Here is a 20,400-nt window from a genome sequence, read left to right on the forward strand (position 1 = left end):
CCCTCCGACCAACAGAGGGCACCGTCCTCCCATCCCAACGTTTTCTTCTCACAGCAGGGCTCGCCCGGAAGTTCCGCCCCTAGCGGAAGTCATGCCGCTGGGCACCCCGGAAGTTAGCCGCGTCTGCAGGCATGGTCGCTGCGGGCCGCGGTGGAGCGCACCGGCGCATGGCTCGCCCGAAGCGTCGCGGCGGCGGCCGCGGTCCTGGTGGCGGGGAGGGGGCCCTGAAGCGGCTGCGGCTGGCCGTGGAGGACTTCGTGCGGGCTACCTCCGAGAGCGAGGGCGGCGAGGGCCGCGGCGCTGCGGCCCGTTCCCGGCCCGGCGGGCGAAAGAGCCGCAAGGAGCTCCGTAAGGAGAAGCGACACCTGAGGAAAGCGCGGCGCCTGCAGAGGACGGTGGGCTCCGGGACCGGGGACCGGGAGGGTAGTGGCGCCCTTACTGGCGTCGGGAAAGCTCCAGCGCCCTCGGAGGCGCGACCGACCCCCGCCACAGCGAACCCCGCCAAGGCCAAGGCGCCCTCCGCTAGCGTGAAGGCCACGGCGACCCAGGCTGAGGCCAAGGCGTCCTCTTCCCCGGCCACGGCGACCCAGGCTAAGGCCAAGGCTAAAGGTACTCCCGGGAAACCCGTCCCCGCCGCCGCCGCCGCCGCCCGGAAGCGGGCACTTCTAGCGGCCAACGAGGAGGAGGACCGAGAGATCCGGAAGCTGGAGCGGTGCCTCGGCCTGAACAAGCGCAAGAAGAAGGGCGACGGCAGCTCGGTGCCGCTCAGCTTCGCGCGCGACGGCCTGGATTACATTCTAGGAGCCCTGGAATGTGGGCGAGGCGGCGGCCTGTACGAAAGCAGCGAGGGGGAGGAGGAGGGGGAGGAAAAGGGGGAGCCTGCACAGACGCTCTTGGAGAGTGACCTAGAGAACAGTTCCGAGGAAAGTGAGGAGGACTCAGACTCGACGGCGCAGCAGGGGGATCAGGAGGACGTGAGCCTGCAGACCGAGAAAGAAGCAGGACGTGTGAACACACTAGGAAGTAAAGGGAATAAGAGAGTCCGTTTTGCAGAGGCCGTAGAAAAGAGCGAAAGTTCTTCGGAAGATGACACAGGGCATCAGGTATGACACCAACAACCGGTAGGACCTCTGGGCTGTCATTCCATACGGGGCGAGGGAACCGGGTCCAGAACAGTATTGGCAGTGACACACAGTGGCAGCCGCAGCCTGCTGAGGGAAAGGCTGACCCAGGCCATACCAGCATTCGCTCAGTAGAGCTTCACTTAGTTAAAAGACGGTGGCCTGTAATGATGGCTGCTCCAAATCCTCGGCGGTTGGAGTATTAAGAATAAATAACGAGGAAAAACACTAAATTTGTCCACTCTAAAGTGTTTGCCGTTTTATTCCTATCTTCAAGGAGCATGACTGTGCTGAAAGTGGTGAGAAGTACATCCCACCTCGGTCGAGGGGCGAGGAGACAATGGATGCCCACAAGAAAGAAGAACTGGAAAGGCTCAAGAAACACGTCAAAGGCCTGATTAACAGGTAACCTTACAGAATTACGACACACCATCACGGAACTATAGAGGCCATCTAAAAAGCAAATGGTGGGTTAGCACTAGACAATGTTCTGGATCCTTGTTCTTGGTGTGAAATAACTGGATCTAACCTTAATAGAGGTAGGGTGCTCAGCTGTTTGATAATGCCCTTTCCATGCTTGAAGCTCTGCTACGGGTTATTCTGGGAAGCAGAAAGGAACAGGGCAGAGTTCTGTGTCATCCCAGGAATGGCGCAGCTAAAGTCACCCTTCCCTGCAAAAGTGAATTATCTGGTGCTGAACAGGGTCTTCAGTCACCATTTGTGTCTTCCTTTGTTATTGTCCATTTTAAGATAAAACATCAGAAGGTAACTGGAGAGATGGCTCAGAGGTTAAGAGCACTGGCCGCTCTTCCAGAGGTCCGGAGTTCAATTCCCAGCAACCACTTGGTGACTCACAACCATCTATAGTGAGATCTGATGCCCTCTTCTGTCATAAAGTTGTACATACAGACAGAACACTCATTCTTAAAAAAGTAATTCTTTAAACAACCAGAAGGTTCATTGGAAGCCATGCGATGGGAATTTGTGACGTCCCTTCCCTGCTGACTGTCTAGGTCCCACAAATGACTGGAATCGCTTACTGAAGCCCTTCCCCCTTTCTTTCATGTCCCTCACTCACTTAAGTGGCAGAGGCAGCAGATATCTGAGTTTGAGCACAGCCTGGTCTACAGAGTGAGTTCCAGGACAGCCAGGGCCACTCAGGAAAAACAAACAGCTCGTCCTTATAGATCATGGGGGTTAAAAACCAGTGTAAGGAAGTCCTTAGAAGGATCACTCCAGCCTGTACTGCAGTTAAAGACAAAACACAGAGGGCTGGGGGTGGGGCTAAGTTGGTAGAGTACTCATCTAACAAGCACAAAGCCTGCTGCCCTCGCTTGCCAGACCACATAAACGGAGCATAGTGAAGCATGCCTGGAATGTCTGCAAACCCAGGACTCTGGAGGTACATGTAGGAGGGTCAGAAGTTCAAAATCAGCCTTGACTACATAGGAAGTTTGATACAGTTTTGGATACATGAAACCCTGTCTCAAATGAAACTGACACAGCTCCAACAGTTTTTTTTACCCCCTCGAGGCAGGGTTTCTCTGTGTTGCTTTGGATCCTGTCCTTGAACTTGCTCTGTAGTCCAGGCTGGCCTCGAACTCACAGAGATCCGCCTGTCTCTACCTCCCGAGTGCTAGGATTAAAGGTGTACCCAGCTAGAGACAGTTTTTTCAGGTCTTATCATTTTTACAAGAGAGAGATTGAGACTGATTCTATAGAATTTTGTTGCATGAAAATTTGGGTGACGGCCTCCAATATCAAGATGCATGACTATCCTATCACAAAAGGCTCTCATGCCAGCCCTTGTCACATCTCCTCTTCCCTCTGTGCTTTTATTTCTTTTTCATTAAACCTCATGCTATTTCCCTAGTATCCTGTAATTCCATCATTACCTGTTGTTTTGACAGCAGGTTCAGTATTAAGCACAGCTACACAGTGTATATATAGGACCAGAGTGTGTTTGTGTCACATAAGACATAAATAAGTTCACTTTTGTTTAACTCACCACCCAGGAGTGATCACTGCCTCTGGGAGATACTATGTCAGGCTACCTGTGGGCATATGTACAGAGTTAGAGAAGATCCTAGGGTATGCTTCAGTGGCTATGCTCCGCTAAAAGACAGTTACATTATTATTTAAGAATTCTAGAATGTGTTATGAGCAGTATGCACCAAGTTTTTGTGGCTAAGTCAGGGTGGTTTCTGGGTCAGAAATATGCATAAAACATTATGTATCAGTAATACTTTGCTCATACTCCACTGCAGGTTGAGCGAGCCAAACATGGCGTCTATAAGTGGGCAGCTGGAGGAGCTGTACATGGCCCACAGCAGGAAGCACATGAACGACACCCTGACCGCCGCCCTCATGGATGCCTGTGTCACCACCTCAGCCATGCCCAGCAGACTGATGATGGAGCATGTCCTCTTAGTCAGCATCCTTCACCACACAGTTGGAATAGAGGTACATCTGTGCCTTTTCTCCATACCCTGACTATGCCATCTGGAATAGTAACCCAGCATGGAGTCAGGAGTTTGAGAAGCAAAGGTGTTGGGAAGCTCAGGGCAGAGGAGAGAGTGGTGAAACCACCTCAAAAGCCCTGCTGTGCAAATCTACACTGGCTGTCTCAGGAACTGTGCTTCTGTAGTGTCCCCACACCCCAAGGGCTATGCTTATTTCACATATGAATGCCTGAGTCCATTTTCTTGCCATTACAAAGTGTAATGGACGCCCTGGACAGCTTTCCTGGTGCCCCATAATCACAGTAATTGACACTGTTCTCTGGCTTCTGTGGTGCCTCCCCCATCCTATACCACACTGGAACAGTTCAGCAGACTTAATCAAAGTGATTTGAGTGCAGACAGCATTTCAGTGAGTTATTTTAAAAGTCATAGATGTGACCACCACAGCACATCAGGAATTTACTTGGTTTGAAAACCTGAAATTATTGGTCCTACTTCCCATTTAAAACCTTTGCTAATAGCGTGAAGGACAATGAGATGACTTGTTCAAGGGAAGCCATTATAGTACTTTAGCTAATGGCATCCACTAAAGCTTGTGCCAGATATGCTATGTTCTCAGGATGCTGGTTCCCATTAAACTGTGCTGAGAAAGACCTCCCAGGAACTCATGGAAAGAAACAGAAATTGACCATGCAGCTACTGTGTGCCTTCTCTCAATCACTTAACATTCATGCCTTTGCAGATCTGCTAACATTCACATAATTGGAATTGAGGGTTTTCCCCCTATTTTTAGGTTATACTAGTATGTTTAATTTTACAAACATTAATAGAATTAATATTTTAGCCTTTTATGTAATTGAACCTATTTGTGTACTGAAAACACACCTGAATTAGTGTCTCAGTGTTTCTTGTTCTCTGAAGCATCCTGACTGTTAGCATTCTTCATGAGCATAAGGTGTTACTGCTTCGAGAGGGTGTTCTTAGGTTTTTCTTCAGTGAGAAAACCTGAACTGGGAATCAAGCCTCTGGCCTTTAGTTTTGGCCTCCAGAAACCAGTATTGCCCGTCTTCCTAGCTCCATTGTTTTGCAGTCTAGCAATGCTGTGTGTACTTGCCCATTACACTCTGAGTTATATATGGATCTCAGTTACCCTTGTACATCTACCTGTCTTACCTTACATGAATTTTAGCATAAATATGCACAGGTCCAACTGACATTGAACTTTTTTTTTTTTTTTTTTTTTTTTTGGTTTTTCCAGACAGGGTTTCTCGGTATTGTTTTGGAGGCTGTCCTGGAACTTGCTGTGTAGACCAGGCTGGCCTGGAACTCACAGAGATCTGCCTGCCTCAGCCTTCTGACTGCTGGGATTAAAGGCGTGCGCCACCAACGCCTGGCTCTTGAACCATATTTTGACCAGCATTCCACAGCCTACTTAATCCTGTCTAGTTCCTGGAGATCAGACCAAATGCTGGGAATTATACCCAGCAATGCCTGCCCTGCTAGTCTGGTTACTTTATGAGCAGCCCTTTCTTTCCCATGTATCCCCGCTGCCTCACTCATCTCCCAGCGGGATGTCCTGCTGGAGAAAGTGGTCGCAAGACGATGCTCCTAGCAGGAGGGTCTCTGCGGTTTCCACCTTCAGGTTCACTGCCTCCGTTCCTGGCCTTCTTCCTCCCCAGCATATACTTAGAAATTGTAAATAGAACGTTCCAGAACAGCAAAAGGACAGTGCCATAGTGACCTTGCCCAGCTTCATCAGGCATCTGCTAGTTCTTGGCCTGGTGCTGTCTCCTGGTTATCACCTTTAAGTAGACTCTGACGTCAGGCTCTGATCATCAGGTGGGAAGCAAACTCCTTTATGCGGAGCCATCTTGCCATTACCTTTTTTAAAGAAACTTTTCTAGGGAGCCACTTTGTTGTTGATTCTAAAGAAATGAGAGTATTTTTACAGAATATAAGGCAAGCACTCAGTACCATGTCTGCTATGTGGAATCTTCTCATCAGTATGTGAAGCCTGAGTTACTAAAGTCTGCATCCTTAGCTACCAACTCCTCTGCTAGAATTCTTACCCACCTGTATCCGTGTTGTACTTTACAGGTATTTGTGCATATGACAGGCAGGGTCCCAGAATGACATGGTGGCATTTCTTCCATCTCCTTCAGGTTGGTGCTTGCTTCCTTGAGGCCGTGGTGAAGAAGTTTGACGATGTCTATAAGGATGGAGGTGAGGGGAAAGAGCTGGACAACCTGTTTACCATGATTGCCCATTTGTACAACTTCCACGTGGTACAGTCTCTCCTCGTCTTTGACATTCTGAAGAAGCTTGTTGGAACTTTTACGGAAAAAGACATTGAGCTGATCCTGCTGATGCTGAAAAATGTGGGCTTTGCATTGAGAAAAGATGACGCCCTGTCACTTAAGCAGCTGATCACAGATGCCCAGGCCAAGGCCAATGGGGCAGGCAGCAAGTTTCAGGACCAGAACAGGGTAGGAGTGCCACTTGACCTGCTAAGTGCCCTAGAGGGACATAGAGTGACGGAGCACAAAAGAGTATCTGGCCAAACACTTGTTCATGCCCTAGCACTCTCTGTTCTCTTCTGCCTTATTGGTACTTACCGTGGCTTTGTCTTCAGTCAGCAAACTGACCTTGGTTCTGAGGAATTTGCTTTTGTTTCCTTGAGTTTTTGAGATGGAGTCTCACTATGTAGCCCAGGCTGGCCTCAAGCTCTTGATCCTCTTCTGAGTGCTGGGGTTATGGGTGTGTACCACCGTACTCTACTTGAAACTTGTTTCTTCATTAAGAACCATACATATTTTATGATTATAAGTGATTTGTTTGCCCTCTCAGAAGCTGTTTCCCAGGCTTGGGTGTCAGCCTGGGTCAGATGTGTGACACTATTTCTGAGCAGCAGAGGCTTAGTCTTGTCAGCCAGTTTCCTCTTTACAATGGGCTCACAGCTCTGACCACTTTTGAGGGGTTAGGACAGAATCTGAGAAGTCCTCAAGGAGGAAGGAGAATGTTGTGCTGAAGAGCACTTTGACCCCAGTGTAGAAAAGATGGGGCCAGAGCAGAGGAAAGGCTTCAGGGATCTTTAAACAAAAGTAGCATGTGTAAGTGGTGACGGTGGGTATAGGCTTGGGAGTCTGAAGTGGGTGACTTTTAGAGGAGCAGGGACATGGGATGGGAGTTCAGGGTCACTCTGTAGGACATACAGGAGGAGATCTGAGGCTGGAAGGGAAGGCAATTACCTCTGAATAGTCAGCTTGACATCTCGATGCGTCTTGAAGTGTTTGCAAGGAAGGGTTACCCTCATCCCAGGGTTGGGTATTGGGAGTAGAGGAGAGAAGGCCTCTGGGTAGTGAGATGCATCTATTTTAAAATACTCTACCACTTTTTTGGTTTTTCGAGACAGGGTTTCTCTGTGGCTTTGGAGGCTGTCCTGGAACTCGCTTGGTAGTCCAGGCTGGTCTCAAACTCACAGAGATCCGCCTGCCTCTGCCTCCTGAGTGCTGGGATTAAAGGCGTGTGCCACCAACGCCCGGCCCAATACTCTACCACTTAAAGAAAGGTTAAAGGTATCACAGACCGACTCCAGGTTATCAGTGCTCTCATCAGTGGTGTTTCTTGCCACTTGGAATACTCAGTGGCTGTTAAATGATGAGGTCAAGTGGTTTTCCTTTTCCTTTAAGGTACGGTTCATGTTGGAGACGATGTTGGCTCTGAAGAACAATGACATGCGTAAAATCCCTGGCTATGACCCTGAGCCTGTGGAGAAACTAAGGAAGTTACAGAGAGCACTGGTGAGTGACACCCTGTTCTGCATCGTCCTGAGCCTCCATGCCATCCTGACCCATTGTGACACTAGTCACAATATGTTCAGCACAAGTCTCAGAAACTGTATGTCTGTAGTGAGATTGTGGAACCTCCATGCACAGGAATCATCAAGTTTGTTGAGTGCCCAGTGTAAGCCTCCTGAGGTACTATAAGCAAAGGCTGTATGATAAGATCCTCTGTTGATACTCAGAAGGCCAGAGCCCACCTAGAACCAGGAAGCTCCTCAGATGTCCAGCCTGTAGTCTTGCCATTCCGCCTTGGATGGTTACCACAATCATTCTGAGTCTTTAGTCACATAGTAATTGTTGCAGAGTTCAGGTCACACACATTTGGATAATGAACTCACACACTTCACAAACAACACAGAGTTGATGGCTCATTCTGGCATTTTTCCAAACAGGCTAACCGTTCCAGTTGTCCATGATTCATTGCCATAGTCATACACCAAAACTGCCATTTTCAAACAAAGCGTGACAGAAGTGCAGTGAGCACTGCATGAAGCCTTTTCTTTCCATCAGGTACGCAATGCTGGCTCTGGTTCTGAGACTCAGCTCCGAATCTCCTGGGATGGCATCTTAAATGCAGAGCAGACTGGACGCTGGTGGATTGTGGGGTCTGCATGGAGTGGGACCCCAATGATCGACAACAGTCATCAAACACAACTACAGAAGCCACTTGCAGGAACGGTATGAAGACCCCTGTTGGCTACCTGATCTGCTGTGTCACAAGTCTGCTCTGTTGTTCCTGAGGAGGCATCATAGAAGTAGCTCCTGTTGGCATATGATTAATTCAGTTTCTGTGTCCTGAGAATTTTTAAAAGTTCCAAAGCCTGCAGGGCGGTGGTGGTGCATGCTTTTAATCTCAGCACTAAACTGGTGGATCTCTGAGTTCGAGGGCAGCTTGGTCTACAGAGTGATTACAGGACAGCCAGGGCTACAAAGTGAAACCCTGTCTTGAAAACCAAAAAATGGAGAAAAAAAAAAGTTCCAAAACCCAGTTCAACCAAAATCTAGAAGTTGAATAGAATGAGAATGGGGTGAGAATGAAGTTCATTTGAGAGGGGCTGTTGTTGGAGCTCGGGCACCAGCAGGTGTAGGTTCCAGTTCCTACTGGATTCAAGTTGTAACTCCAGTTTCCTTTTGTCTTTCCTTTCTGGGGACCCTGGTCTCACTTGCTGCTTGTGCCTCCCAGATGCTGGCAGCAGCTTATATCTGAACTTGATCTTCATTTGCTGCACAGATCTAATCCACAGATCAGAGGAGTTGCCTAAGAATACAGACATGTCATTCACATGCATACATGTACATAGAGTTTGCAGTCACATTATGCTTAAATGTGTATGTTAATGCTTCAGAAATTTTAAGTTCAGAAAAATGCTATGCTAAGGAACAGTGTCCTGTTTATGAGGAGACTGCTTCCATTGGGATGATGGGAGGGTCTGAACACTGAGCTCTTTCTTTTCAGGTTAGCTCCAAGATGCTGGAACTTGCAAGGAAGCAGAGAATGAACACTGATGTCAGAAGGAACATATTCTGCACTATAATGACAAGTGAGGACTTCTTGGATGCTTTTGAAAAGCTGCTGAAGTAAGCATTGGTGTGAACGTTTTGATCTGTTATTTAATAAACATAACAAAGTACATTGATCTAGGTTTCAGCTTTTGGGTAATTTGAACCACTGAATCTTTCCCATTACTTTCCTCTCACCTGGGTTTCTGGGGGCTGTGTGACTCTCCTAAGACATTGATCCCACTAGTGTGCCCTTGATAAGTAGCATGTGAGAGCTTGGCTGGCAGTGATAGGTCTGTCAAGGTAATTGTTATCTCTATCTTTCTCTTAATATGGTTTCTATTATTAGTTGTAAATTTTACAAAATGTTTATAAACAATTGAATGTCAAATCCTTTATTGGCTCAAATTTAGAAATAAGTGCAAGTCTTGATTGAGTTTTCTATTTTATTTTTACTTTTACTTTGTTGGTTTTGTAAGACAGGGTTTCTCTGTGTAGCTTTGGAGCTTGTCCTGGAACTCACTCTGTAGACCAGGATAGCCTTAAAGTCACAGAGATTGCTACCTCTGTCTCCCGAGCCCTGGGATTAAGGGCGTGCACCACCACTGCCTGGCCTCTGAACTGGGCCTTGTTGATATGGAACCCTTGAGATTGCTTATGCTTCTGAGACCTTACTGTTTGCTGAATGTAGGTAGCACTGAGTCCCCCAGTCAGTGTCTGTTTCAGGGGGACTTTGTTAAAGGAAGATTAACCAGACTTGGACAGCCACTTAATGGCTGTTGACAGAGCAGAATTAGAGAAGCACAGAAAATACATCCATGGTGGCCTGTGTTTCAGGAAGATGTCCTGCTGTAAAGGAAGGAAGGAGGTGTAAGGCTATAAAGAACTGTGTTTGCACTGTGGTGGTTTCTACCTGACCTGTGGGCCTATCCACACTCACAGGACTGTACACAGGAAAGAATGCATTTTGTTGTGCATTTTACCTGGGGGACAGGGTGGTTTGGGGGTTTGAGACAGGTCTCCCTGTATAGGTCAAGCTGCTCTTGAGTTCACAAATCTCCCACCCCATTTTCCTGAGTGTTGGGTTATTGTTATGTGGCATCACAGCTGTCACCTTAAGTTATGAAAGTGAAGAAGTCACCTTAAATTATAAGTCAGAAAGTGCCGGATATGGTTGCACATGCCTTTAATCCCAACACTAGGATCTCTGAGTTCAAGGCCAACTTGGTCTACTGGGCAAGTTCCTGGACAACCTGAGAATAACCAACACAGAAAAACTCTTGTCTCAAAACAAAACAAAAGACCTCAGAAAATAAGTTCAGCCTTTAAGAGTAATTGGTACTGCTCTTCCATAGGACCCAGGGTTGATTACTAGCACCCAGGGGACAGCTCGCAAACATCTGTACTCCAGTTCTAGAGCCTTAGATGCCTGGTTTTGGTCTCCATGAGCAGTAGACACGCAGGTGATGCACACACATACATGCAAGCAAAACACCCATACATGTAAAAATTTAAAAAATTTTAAAATACAATTTAAGAAAATCAAAAAATAAAGTCATTACTTTAACCACACCCAGCTTCATGTATCACAGGAGAGTTCTCTGTATTATCTGCAAGAACCAGTATTCAGCATTGTAGCTACTTTATAATTTGGGAGTTATATTGTGCCACACACATTTCTCCTTATTATTAGGAAAACTGAGCCCCATAGAAGCTAGGAGCAAGACTGGGTTGTGTCCCAATATGTGACTGTCACTACCATCTTTACCAGCTCACTCTCTTACGGACTCCTCAGTCAGGGAGAGGCTGATTTTGCCATAAAAATTGCAAGTAGAATACATTCTTAGTCTGGCTGTTTGTCTGCAGGCTTGGGCTAAAGGACCAGCAGGAGAGAGAGATTGTTCACATCCTCATGGATTGCTGCCTGCAGGAAAAAACCTATAACCCTTTCTATGCTTTCCTGGCTAGCAAGTTCTGCAGCTATGAAAGGAGATTCCAGGTAATTTAGAAGATCACCACATCTGCCTAGCTCATTACCAGGAGGTTCGTGTCCGCATCGCGGATCTTGGCCAGGCTGGCCCGCAGTGGAGAGAAGACAGTGGGGCAAGGTAACAAGGGTCCAGGACTTCCCTAGACTCCTTGTCTGTTACAGCTGGAGGAGTGCTGTCAGCCCGCCGGACACCCGCCTCTGCAGTCTGTCCAGCACTAACCTCTAATAGCTGGTTGTCACTATGTGATGACGTGTGAGACAAAATTGCAATCAAAAAGAGGCTTCTGTGTGGTGACAGGAAGGGAAGTTGCTCTTCGTCCTGATTTGGGTTATTGACAACGAGGAGTAAGAAATAGTGTACCTTTAGAGCACGTTCATCCTGAGTTGTTCCAGCGATTTATTACATTTTATCTTTTTTCTTCTTTACTGTTAATTAGATGACTTTCCAGTTCAGCATATGGGACAAATTTCGGGACTTAGAAAATTTGACAGCCACTAAGTTCTCAAATCTGGTTCATCTGGTGGCACACTTGTTGAAGACAAAGTCACTTCCACTTTCTATCCTGAAGGTATGTATAATGGAAGAAATTAGTAAAATTATTTTTATTTGCTATAGTTTTAAAATGCATTTTCTGAGCTTCTGAAATATTTTCTTGGTTTTTGGTTTTTGTTTGTTTTGTCTTTTGAGACAGGGTTTCCCTGTAGCCTTGGCTGTCCTCGAATTCACTCCAGGCTGTCCTTGAACTCAGTTCTGCCTGCCTCTGCCTCCCCAGCACTGGGGTTAAAGGTGTGTGCCCCTGTCGCTGCCATTCACCCCTACTACCCCTAGCTATGAAAATGTGTTCATTATCATAACCATCACAGAACATATCCAATCAATAAATAATGTAAATTTACTAGCGAGGCTGGGCAGACAGGCAAAGAGCAGAAGCTCCCTTCTTCCATGTCCGTATATGGATGGCTTCCAGCGGAAGGTGTGGCCAGATTAAAGGCGTGTCTTCCCTCCTCGTGCTCTATTAGAAGCGGATCTTCCCATTTCAAATGAAGGGAAAATCCCTCACAGGTGGGGTTTTAGGTTCAAAGGTAGTCAAGCTGACAACCAAGGATAGCTGTCACAGGGCCCTAGACACACCCCTGACCCTGTTCCTGGGCTCTTGACTGTGCCCTTAGCTTTTCTCAGGCAGCCACTCTAATGTGGTGTTAATTCTTGTTCCTAGGCATGCTTTTTTGTTGTGAGCAGAGTGTATGTGGGCATAAGTCAGGCCTCTCTAAGCAGTACCTTGTTACCATACACTGTACTTCTGCAGCTCGCACGTGCTCACTCGCCCGCCCGCCTTCCCTCTGCCTCTCTCCCTCTCCCTCCCCCCCCCCCCTCATTCTCTTTTAAGAGCATGGGCAATTTTATTAGCATTTTAAAAAAGGAAAAGCTACAGGCAAGCTGTAAAATCTCAGCAACTGCCTGGAAGAGAGAAGGAAAAATCACCGTGCCATTTAAGCTGGCATGGAGGTCAGTCACAAAACAAAATAAGCAGCCGTGGGATGGGATTGAAGTTGTTAGAGAAAGAATAAAGAAATGCAAAATTTTAGAGGAAGACCCCAAAGTTAAGAAAAGTATGTTTGGAATAGCTTGTAAGTTTGTGTTTCCTCCATGTTGATGTCTGTGGTTCTCTGAGCAGTGGCTCTGTGTGGAAGTCCACCATGATGGGAGTATAGTGTGCTTATCCTACTGCTAAAATTGACGTGCTTTGTGTACTTCCTGATGCTTTCGTGGGCAGCACGGACACACTGTGTGCTAATTGGCTTCTCCTATAACCTACACCCCTCTGTGAGTTGTTACTGAAGAGTGACTACTTCAGAAGACAGAGGCAGTACCTGTTTCCCCTCTACTAAGTAAACCTCGGGTTTGGAGTGTATATCCCCTGTAGCTATGACACCACCACCCCACCACCACCACTCCCCACCCCCACCCCCGACCCCCGACCCTGTTGATGTTGTACCCTTGAAGCCAGCCTACCCGCCCTGCCGGCAGTACTCTGTGCACTTACCAACAGTTGGTGTTGCAGAGAGCAAGAAGCGTCACACAAATCATGGCAACACTGAATCAGCAGGGTGATGTTTTCCTATCCCCTGACCCTTAGGTGATTGAATTCAGTGAATTGGATAAACCTAGAGTCCACTTCCTACGGAGAGTGTTGACTGAGCTGTTGATAGAAACAGAGGAAGAAGACCTAGGTTTAATTTTCTCAAGGTATGTACCCAGTGTTTCCTGATGAGACATGAAAAAAAGAGCAGAGAGATTGCCATTTGAGCAAGCGTGGAGGTTACTCCCATTTCACTGCTGGTGGCTTATAAAACCAGGGTTGTGCCTAGTGCGTGACTTTAGACCTAATTCTAAGCTATAATACCTATGCACTGGATTGCAGAATTGCAAGACTTGCCTGATAGAGAACAGTGGTTTGTAACAAGTGCATATGTAAGCTGCTCCTTGAGTTTCATTTCCTTTACTTCTTATGAGGTGATGGGACTTGGGCCCAGGCCTCTGGGCTGAGCATATGCTTTCACCACCCCACCCCTCAGGAAGTTCTTAAGTGCAAGCTGGGCATCTGGGTTCACACCGTAATCCCAGAAACTCAAGGCCAGCCTGGTGAATTTGAGGTCAGACTAGGATACAGAGTAAGACCCTGTCTCAAAAAAAAAAAGAAAAATTTTATTTTACTTTTTGTTTATTTGTTCATTTTATTTTGTTTTTTGAGACAGAACCCCACTATATTATTTCTGGCTGGCCTGGAGCTTGCTATGAAGACCAAACTGACCTCAATAAAGGAGGTTCTTAACAAAGAATACTGCTTCAAAAGAAGCTGGGGGCAACCAGTGTGGCAACATGTGCCAGGAGTCTAGCACCTTGGAGACCGAGGCAGGAGTGTTCCAAATTTGAAGCTATCCTAGGCTGCTTTGTCTTTAAAAAGGAGCCAGCTGTAGTGACATTCCTGAGGTAACAGTTTCTAGAGGCTGAGCAAAGGAGAATCTTTTAAGTCCAGGAGTTCAAGGCCACTTAGACAACACAGCAAGATTCTGCCTAAAAATAGATTCCCTTAAGTAAGGGGCAGGCTGGGGTGTCTCGGTAGTAGAGCACTTGTCTATCTTATACAAGACCTTGGGTCCATCATCCAAAACACAAATGCCTAAAAGTAGGTTTTGCCTTCCTGCTTGAGGTACCAGACACTGAGATCTGGAAGACCAGCCCATCCCTGACCTGTGTCTCTAATTCCTTTTCAGAGTGTCTGAAAACCCAAAGCTGGGAATGTTGCAAGAAGGCCTGAAGCTCTTCATTAGCCACTTCTTACTGAAGCACACACAGACTCTGCAAAGTGCTGAGGAAGCCAGTCTGCTGAGAGAGAGGGCAGGCCTTGCATCCAAGTCTTTACAGGGCAAAGCCATCCTGAGAATGTAGCCAAAGGATAGGGAACATTTGACCAAGAGATGTCATTTGTGAATTCAAAGGTCTGTCCTGCCTCTGTAAGAGCAGGAGGAATTATGCCATGATCTGTCATGGTTTAAATATTATATTTTCAGATTTCTTTTTTAACCTAGGGTTATACTGTGTATTTCAAATATATATGTATGTATATAGCAGATCAAAAGGAAAGGGGCGAAAAGATGGGGCGTTAAGCCATGGGAACTGGGGCGAGATCATAAATTGGTGACTTTTTTAATCTTCTAAAATATTGGTTAAAAGTTCAGAGGCTAGGGCTGGAGAAACAGCTCAGAGGTTAAGAGCACTGGCTGGTCTTCTTGAGGTTCCAAGTTCAATTCCCAGCAGCCACATGGTGGCTCCCAACCATCTATGGCAGGCAGATCTGTGAGTTCAAAGCCAGCCTGGCCTATATAGCAAGTTCCAGGAAAGCTAGAACAAATTGTGAGGCCCTGTCCCAAAAAAAAAAATGTTCAAAAGCTAAATTATTAACTGTGGTGATTAACTGTGGTGCTTAGGATCTGATATCTCCCATTCATCAATCCCACCTTGGGGACTATTTGGGAGAACAACTTCAGATAGATATTGGGTATTTGGTGAGAACAGAGAGATGAACATATGTGACTATAAATGATTGTGGTGGGTAAGGAATTAGCATGGGGCTCACTGGGGTACAACAGTCTGAGAAAGAAGGAATGACCTTGGATGTATGAATACTCTTTATTTTACAGCCTTACAGTTTGCTTCTCTTTCAAGTGCTGTAGACTTGACTAACCACAAACTTCAGTTGTTGAAAAACAACTGAATACAAGTAGAAATCGGAGCGTAAGTCATAGCCCTTCTGCTCAGCAGAGTCCTGTGTAGAATGCACATTCCAGGAAGGTAGGCACAGACCAGGGATGCTGCTCCTATGTGAGTCACCTCTTCTGTTTGAATTTTAAAACAGTGTGTCTGTCCCTGTAACAGTGTGCTTGAGGTGACCATGTGTAATCTGGAGGTCTCCATGCAGGTCCCTGAGGATTGACCCTGAGGTGAACTAGCAGTGTCTGCTGCTGTCCTTGTTGCTATGACAAGCACCTGGCAAGAGCAGTAGTAGGAAGGAAGGGTTTCCTGGGGCTCACACTGTGTAGGCACAGTCTGTCATGGTGGAGTGTCATGCAGTAAGAACTCAAGGCGGCTAGTCACTTTGTGTCTTTAGTCAGGAAGCAGAGATAGACACAGGTACTTAGCTCACCTCCTTTTTATTAAGTCCAAGACCCCAGCCCATGGGGAGGTGACACTCATGTTCAAGACAGGTCTCCATCTAAACTAGCCCAGTCAAGGAACTCCCTTACAGCTACTCCCAGAGGTTTGCCCCAGGTGACTCTGGACCCTGTCAAGTCGATAGTGCATATAGATTTGGGGGCTGAGAGTAAAGCTCCATGGCAAAACACTTGCTTGAAACCTGGGCTGGCTCTTCAACTTCACACGGGAAAGAAAAGTGTATTTTCTTACTTTTTCTAAATTTTATTTATGTGAATGTGTGGACACGTCTGTGTCTTTGGAGGCCAAAAAAGGGATCCCTAGCACTGGAGTCCCAGGTAGTTGTAAGCTGCCAGTGTGGGTGCTGGGAACCAACCTTAGGTCCTCTTAGAATAGCAAACTAACCACTAAGCCACATCTCCAGCCCCCAAATGTGTCTGTGTTATCGTTGTCTGTCTTTTTGAGACACAGTGTCTTATGAAACCTTAACTGTCCTGGGACTCAAAAGGCTAGCCTCTAACTCACAGAGGTCCACCCGTCATCCCTTTCCCTGCCCTAAATGATGGGATTAAAGGTATATACCACCATGTCATGCCCTAAATATGTACTTTAAAAAATGTGTTATGTCTACATTTGAAAAGTACTGCAAGGTGCTGAGATACCAGTTCTCTCTGTCTCTGTCTCTCTATCTCTGTCTCTCTATGTCTCTGTTTCTGTCTCTCTCTCTCTGTGTGTGTGTGTGTTTCTTACAATAAAGGTTAAGAAATAATGTATAAACTAGGTGTGGTAGCACACACCTTTAATCCCAGCACTTGGGATGCAGAGGCAGGTGGATCTATGAGTTCAAAGCAAACGTGGTCCACATAGCAAGTTCCAGGACAGCTGGGACTAGATAAAGAAACCCTGTCTCAAACATATGTATAGATCACTTTTTTAAAATGGAGGGTTTCATCTATAAAATAAAGATGTAAACTTTATTTAAAAATAAATCTCTTTTAAGCTATTTTCCGTAGTGCGGCACCACCACTGAGTTGTGAGACTATCTTAAGTTCCATCAGGAGAGACTGGCTTCCACCATCCCAGAAACTGCTGACACAAGGCTGTGTAAGATTGTTTATACTGGGTTTGTCACCAGACTCTTCCCTTTATCGTGTGACTTTTCCTGGGGGGGAAACAAAAAGCATGTTGGATACAAGATGGCCATAGTCATATCCAAGTGGAGAAAACAACTGCACCTCACAGGTTAGCCTTCTAATGATAACTCTTGATTGGACAGTGAGTGTCTAAGGTGATTTTTCTATTTCTTCTGTGTTTATTATTTTTTGAGGAGAGGGTTAGTGTTTGTTTTGTTTTCTAGAGAGAGTTTCTCTGTGTAGCAGTGGCTGTCCTGGAACTCACTTTGTAGACCAGGATAGCCTCAAATTCAGATCCACCTGCCTCTGCCTCCCAAGTGCTGGAATTAATAGCATGCACAGACTCTGCCCAGCCTGTGTTTATTCTTATTCTATGATAAGAAGCAGCACCCTTTCCTCCGCTATTGACTCCTAGATCCCCATATTACCTAGTGTAAGGCAAGGAACTATGGCCTGTTTTATTTATTTATTTATTTATTTATTTATTTATTTATTTATTTATGTATGTATGTATGTGTATAGTGTTTTGCTTGCATGTATGTTGTGAGCTGCCATGTGAGGTGCTGTGAACCTAAGTCCTCTAGGAGTGCTCCTCCCTGCTTAGCTATCTCTCCATCTTACTCTAAATTATGTGGTTGACACATAAACTGTTTCAGTGTGTACAATTTGATGAGTTTTGGGATACGTATGCCCACATGAAACTGTCACCTTTTCAGAGTGTGCTCCCACCCCTTCATTATTGCTGTGGCTTGGGTATGGCTGATGAAGTCATTTAGCGTCAGGTGCGTTTAAGTGCGTGACACAGCTGTTAGCCATGCTTTAAAGTCAATGCCAGAACTCCTTCCTCTACATTGTTGAGTGATGGTGCCCTTGGACATAACTGCCCTTGACAGACAGACACTTCCTACTCTGCTTTCGTGTGTGTTTCAGAGGCCGTGGGAAGGTGAAGTCATGTAGTGTCTGTGGCTTATTTCTGCATGGTGTCGTCCATGTGGTCACAAAAGACAGGACTGTTCCCTCTGAGAAGGATAAGTGTGCATGCAGACCATGTTCTCTGTGCATTCACCCATCTATGGACACTTTGCTCTTGTGGGTGCTCTGCAATGGACATGGTGGTGCTGTCTCTGGCACTGCATCCTCAGTTCCAGCAGTGGGCTTACTGCACCCTGTGGCATTTCTGTTGTTAGCTTGTTGAGGAACTTCCCCGCTGTTTTGCATAATGGCTGTACCAATTTTCATCCCACCCACACAGTACAAGGACTCCCTTTTGTTCACACCCTTGTCACTTGTGTTTGGTGTTAGCAGGAGCGTGCAGACAGGCATGAGGCAATGCCTCAGTGTGGTTTTCATTTGCATTCCCCTCATGATTAGTGATGTGCAGCCTTTCCTCGCTCCTGTTGGCCATTTTATGTCTACTTTGGGGAAAAACTTACTCAATTCCTTTGCCCCATTTTGTTTTTTTATCAAGTTTTGGGGTTTGTTGTTTGTTTTTCTGCTTAGTTGCATGAGTTCCTTGTGTATTTTCGTATTAACCCCATGTAAGATCCAGGATTCAAATGTCTTCACCCATCCTGAAAGCTGCCTTGTTACATTTTATTTTTTGCTGTGCATGTGCCTTGGTGTACATATAGCCGTCAGAGGACAACTGAAAGGTAGGCACCAACCTTTGCTCTTGTGGGTGCTCTGCAATGGACATGGTGGTGCTGTCTCTGGCACTGCATCCTCAGTTCCAGCAGCAACTGAAAGGTGGGTCCTGGGTATTGAACTCAGGTCACGCTGGAACAAGCATCTCTTCCCACTAAGTTATCTTGCCAGCCCCTGGAGGCTGCCTTTATACTGTTGTTTCTTTGTGGAGTCTTCCTAGCTCCATGCTGTCCCACTTGTTTACTTTTTCATCTCTCTGCTTTGGGATTCATATCCAAAGACATTGCCAAATCCAGTGTCAGACAGCCTTTGCCCTGGGATTTCCTACAGACCCACAGTGTCAGGGTTACTTTTTAGTCTTTGATCAATTGGGAGTTGGTTTTTATGTGTCACTTAGGTGTCTAATATTAGTCTTTTAGCATGTGGATATCTGGTTTTCCCAGCACTGCATACTGAAGACATGGTGATTTCCCTATTGTCTGCTCTTTGCACCCTGTGTAAGTATTAACTGATCGTGTCTCGATCCTCTTATCTGTTTGTTGTTCATTCTGCTCTAATGACTGCCACTGTAGTGTAGTCTGAAATCAGGAGGATGAAACCCTGGCTTTGTTTTTCTCAAGATCACTTAGTTATGGTCTTTTGTGATATAAATGAATTTGGGGTTTTTGTTTGTTTGTTTTATTTTGTGTTTCCCCATTTCTGTGGGAGGAAATGCCATTAGATTGTGGTAGAGTGGTAGAGACTGCTTTGAGGGATTGTGGGAATATGACACTTAAGACAGTGTAGAACATAGTCTTTTTTTTTAAGATTTATTTATTATGTATATAGTGTTCTTCCTGCATATCAGAAGAGGACACCAGATCTCATTACAGGTGACTGTGAGCCAACATTTGGTTGCTGGGAATTGAACTCAGGACCCTTGGAAGAGCAGTCAGTGCTCTTCACCTCTGAGCCATCTCCCCAGCCCAGGACATAGACTTTTTGTCTGATGTACATGTGTCCACCCCATTCTCTTTCCATTACCACTTATGTGGATTGACTTTCCCATTCTGTCTATGTGTCCTTAACGGTACAGTGAGTCCCTGGTGTGCAGTGATAGTTGGATCTTGGGAAGGTGGGAAGGAGGCTTGTTCCCATCTACCCACCTATGTCTTGTGGTGGAGAGGTTAAGTTTTTTATGTTATCAGGGCTAGGAATATAGCATCTTCGGGGGTTTTCTAGATAACAACAGCATGCAGCTTAGATTTCAGTTCCTAGAACCGTGAAAATGAGAAGTAAAGTTGCTTTTGCCAAGTAAGGCTATTGCTGTTTTGTGAATTGTCTTCTGCTGTAGGGGCCCTGACCCTTTGTTCCTCGCTGCTGTTTTTATTTCATTTTGTTTTTATGAGTCTTTTGTACTGGTGTACTTTGTCTTAACTTGAATCACATGCAGAAACTACATTACTGCTTCTCCACAGTATACACACCCCCTTGCATTTGGTTGTGTCACAATTCACACCCCTTCCTTGATGTATCCACTAACAATTTAATGTAGCTGTTGTATTTTGAATACTTGTCGTTTATGCTAGAGATAAAAATAATTTTAAAACTCCCTTTACAGTTCACTTGTATTTTGGGTTTAAGAGTGTCCATGAGCTACCTTGGCTTTTGTTTGGGGGAGTTTTTACATCCCCTTCATCTCTGAAGGACAGCCTTGCCGGAACAGTATGTTGAGTGGGCAGGGTGGGGTTATTTGGGATATATGTAACAGTTTTAGTCAACGTCAAATTGCGGAAATGGAGATTCACATAGGAAGAGACTCTCGGTGAGGATCTGTCTAGATGAGACAGTACACATTTGCGTGTGTCTGTAGGGGATTGTCTTGATTACTTGATGTGGGAGGACAAGCCCTCTGGGTGGCATCTAGGGAGGTAGACAGGAAATCCTAGATTGTGTAAGAGTAAAGCTAGCTGCATTCCAGGCAGCATTCATTTCTCTCTGCCCTTGACTGGATA

General features: G+C 45.9%; 1 protein-coding gene across 1 annotated transcript; it reads left to right on the forward strand.

Moving 5' to 3' along the window:
* Positions 1-131: 131 nt before the first annotated feature.
* Positions 132-19,997, forward strand: Nom1 (nucleolar protein with MIF4G domain 1). The gene is made up of 11 exons (XM_021235415.2): positions 132-1,103; positions 1,399-1,526; positions 3,389-3,584; positions 5,746-6,069; positions 7,273-7,383; positions 7,936-8,103; positions 8,882-9,003; positions 10,792-10,924; positions 11,353-11,484; positions 13,054-13,163; positions 14,192-19,997. Exons 1-11 carry the CDS (start codon positions 132-134, stop codon positions 14,364-14,366), a joined length of 2,571 nt encoding a protein of 856 aa, XP_021091074.1. The 3' UTR covers positions 14,367-19,997.
* Positions 19,998-20,400: the final 403 nt, after the last annotated feature.

The sequence above is a fragment of the Mesocricetus auratus genome, unplaced genomic scaffold (genome assembly GCF_017639785.1).
Source record: "Mesocricetus auratus isolate SY011 unplaced genomic scaffold, BCM_Maur_2.0 Super-Scaffold_100676, whole genome shotgun sequence".
Lineage (NCBI taxonomy): Eukaryota > Metazoa > Chordata > Mammalia > Rodentia > Cricetidae > Mesocricetus > Mesocricetus auratus.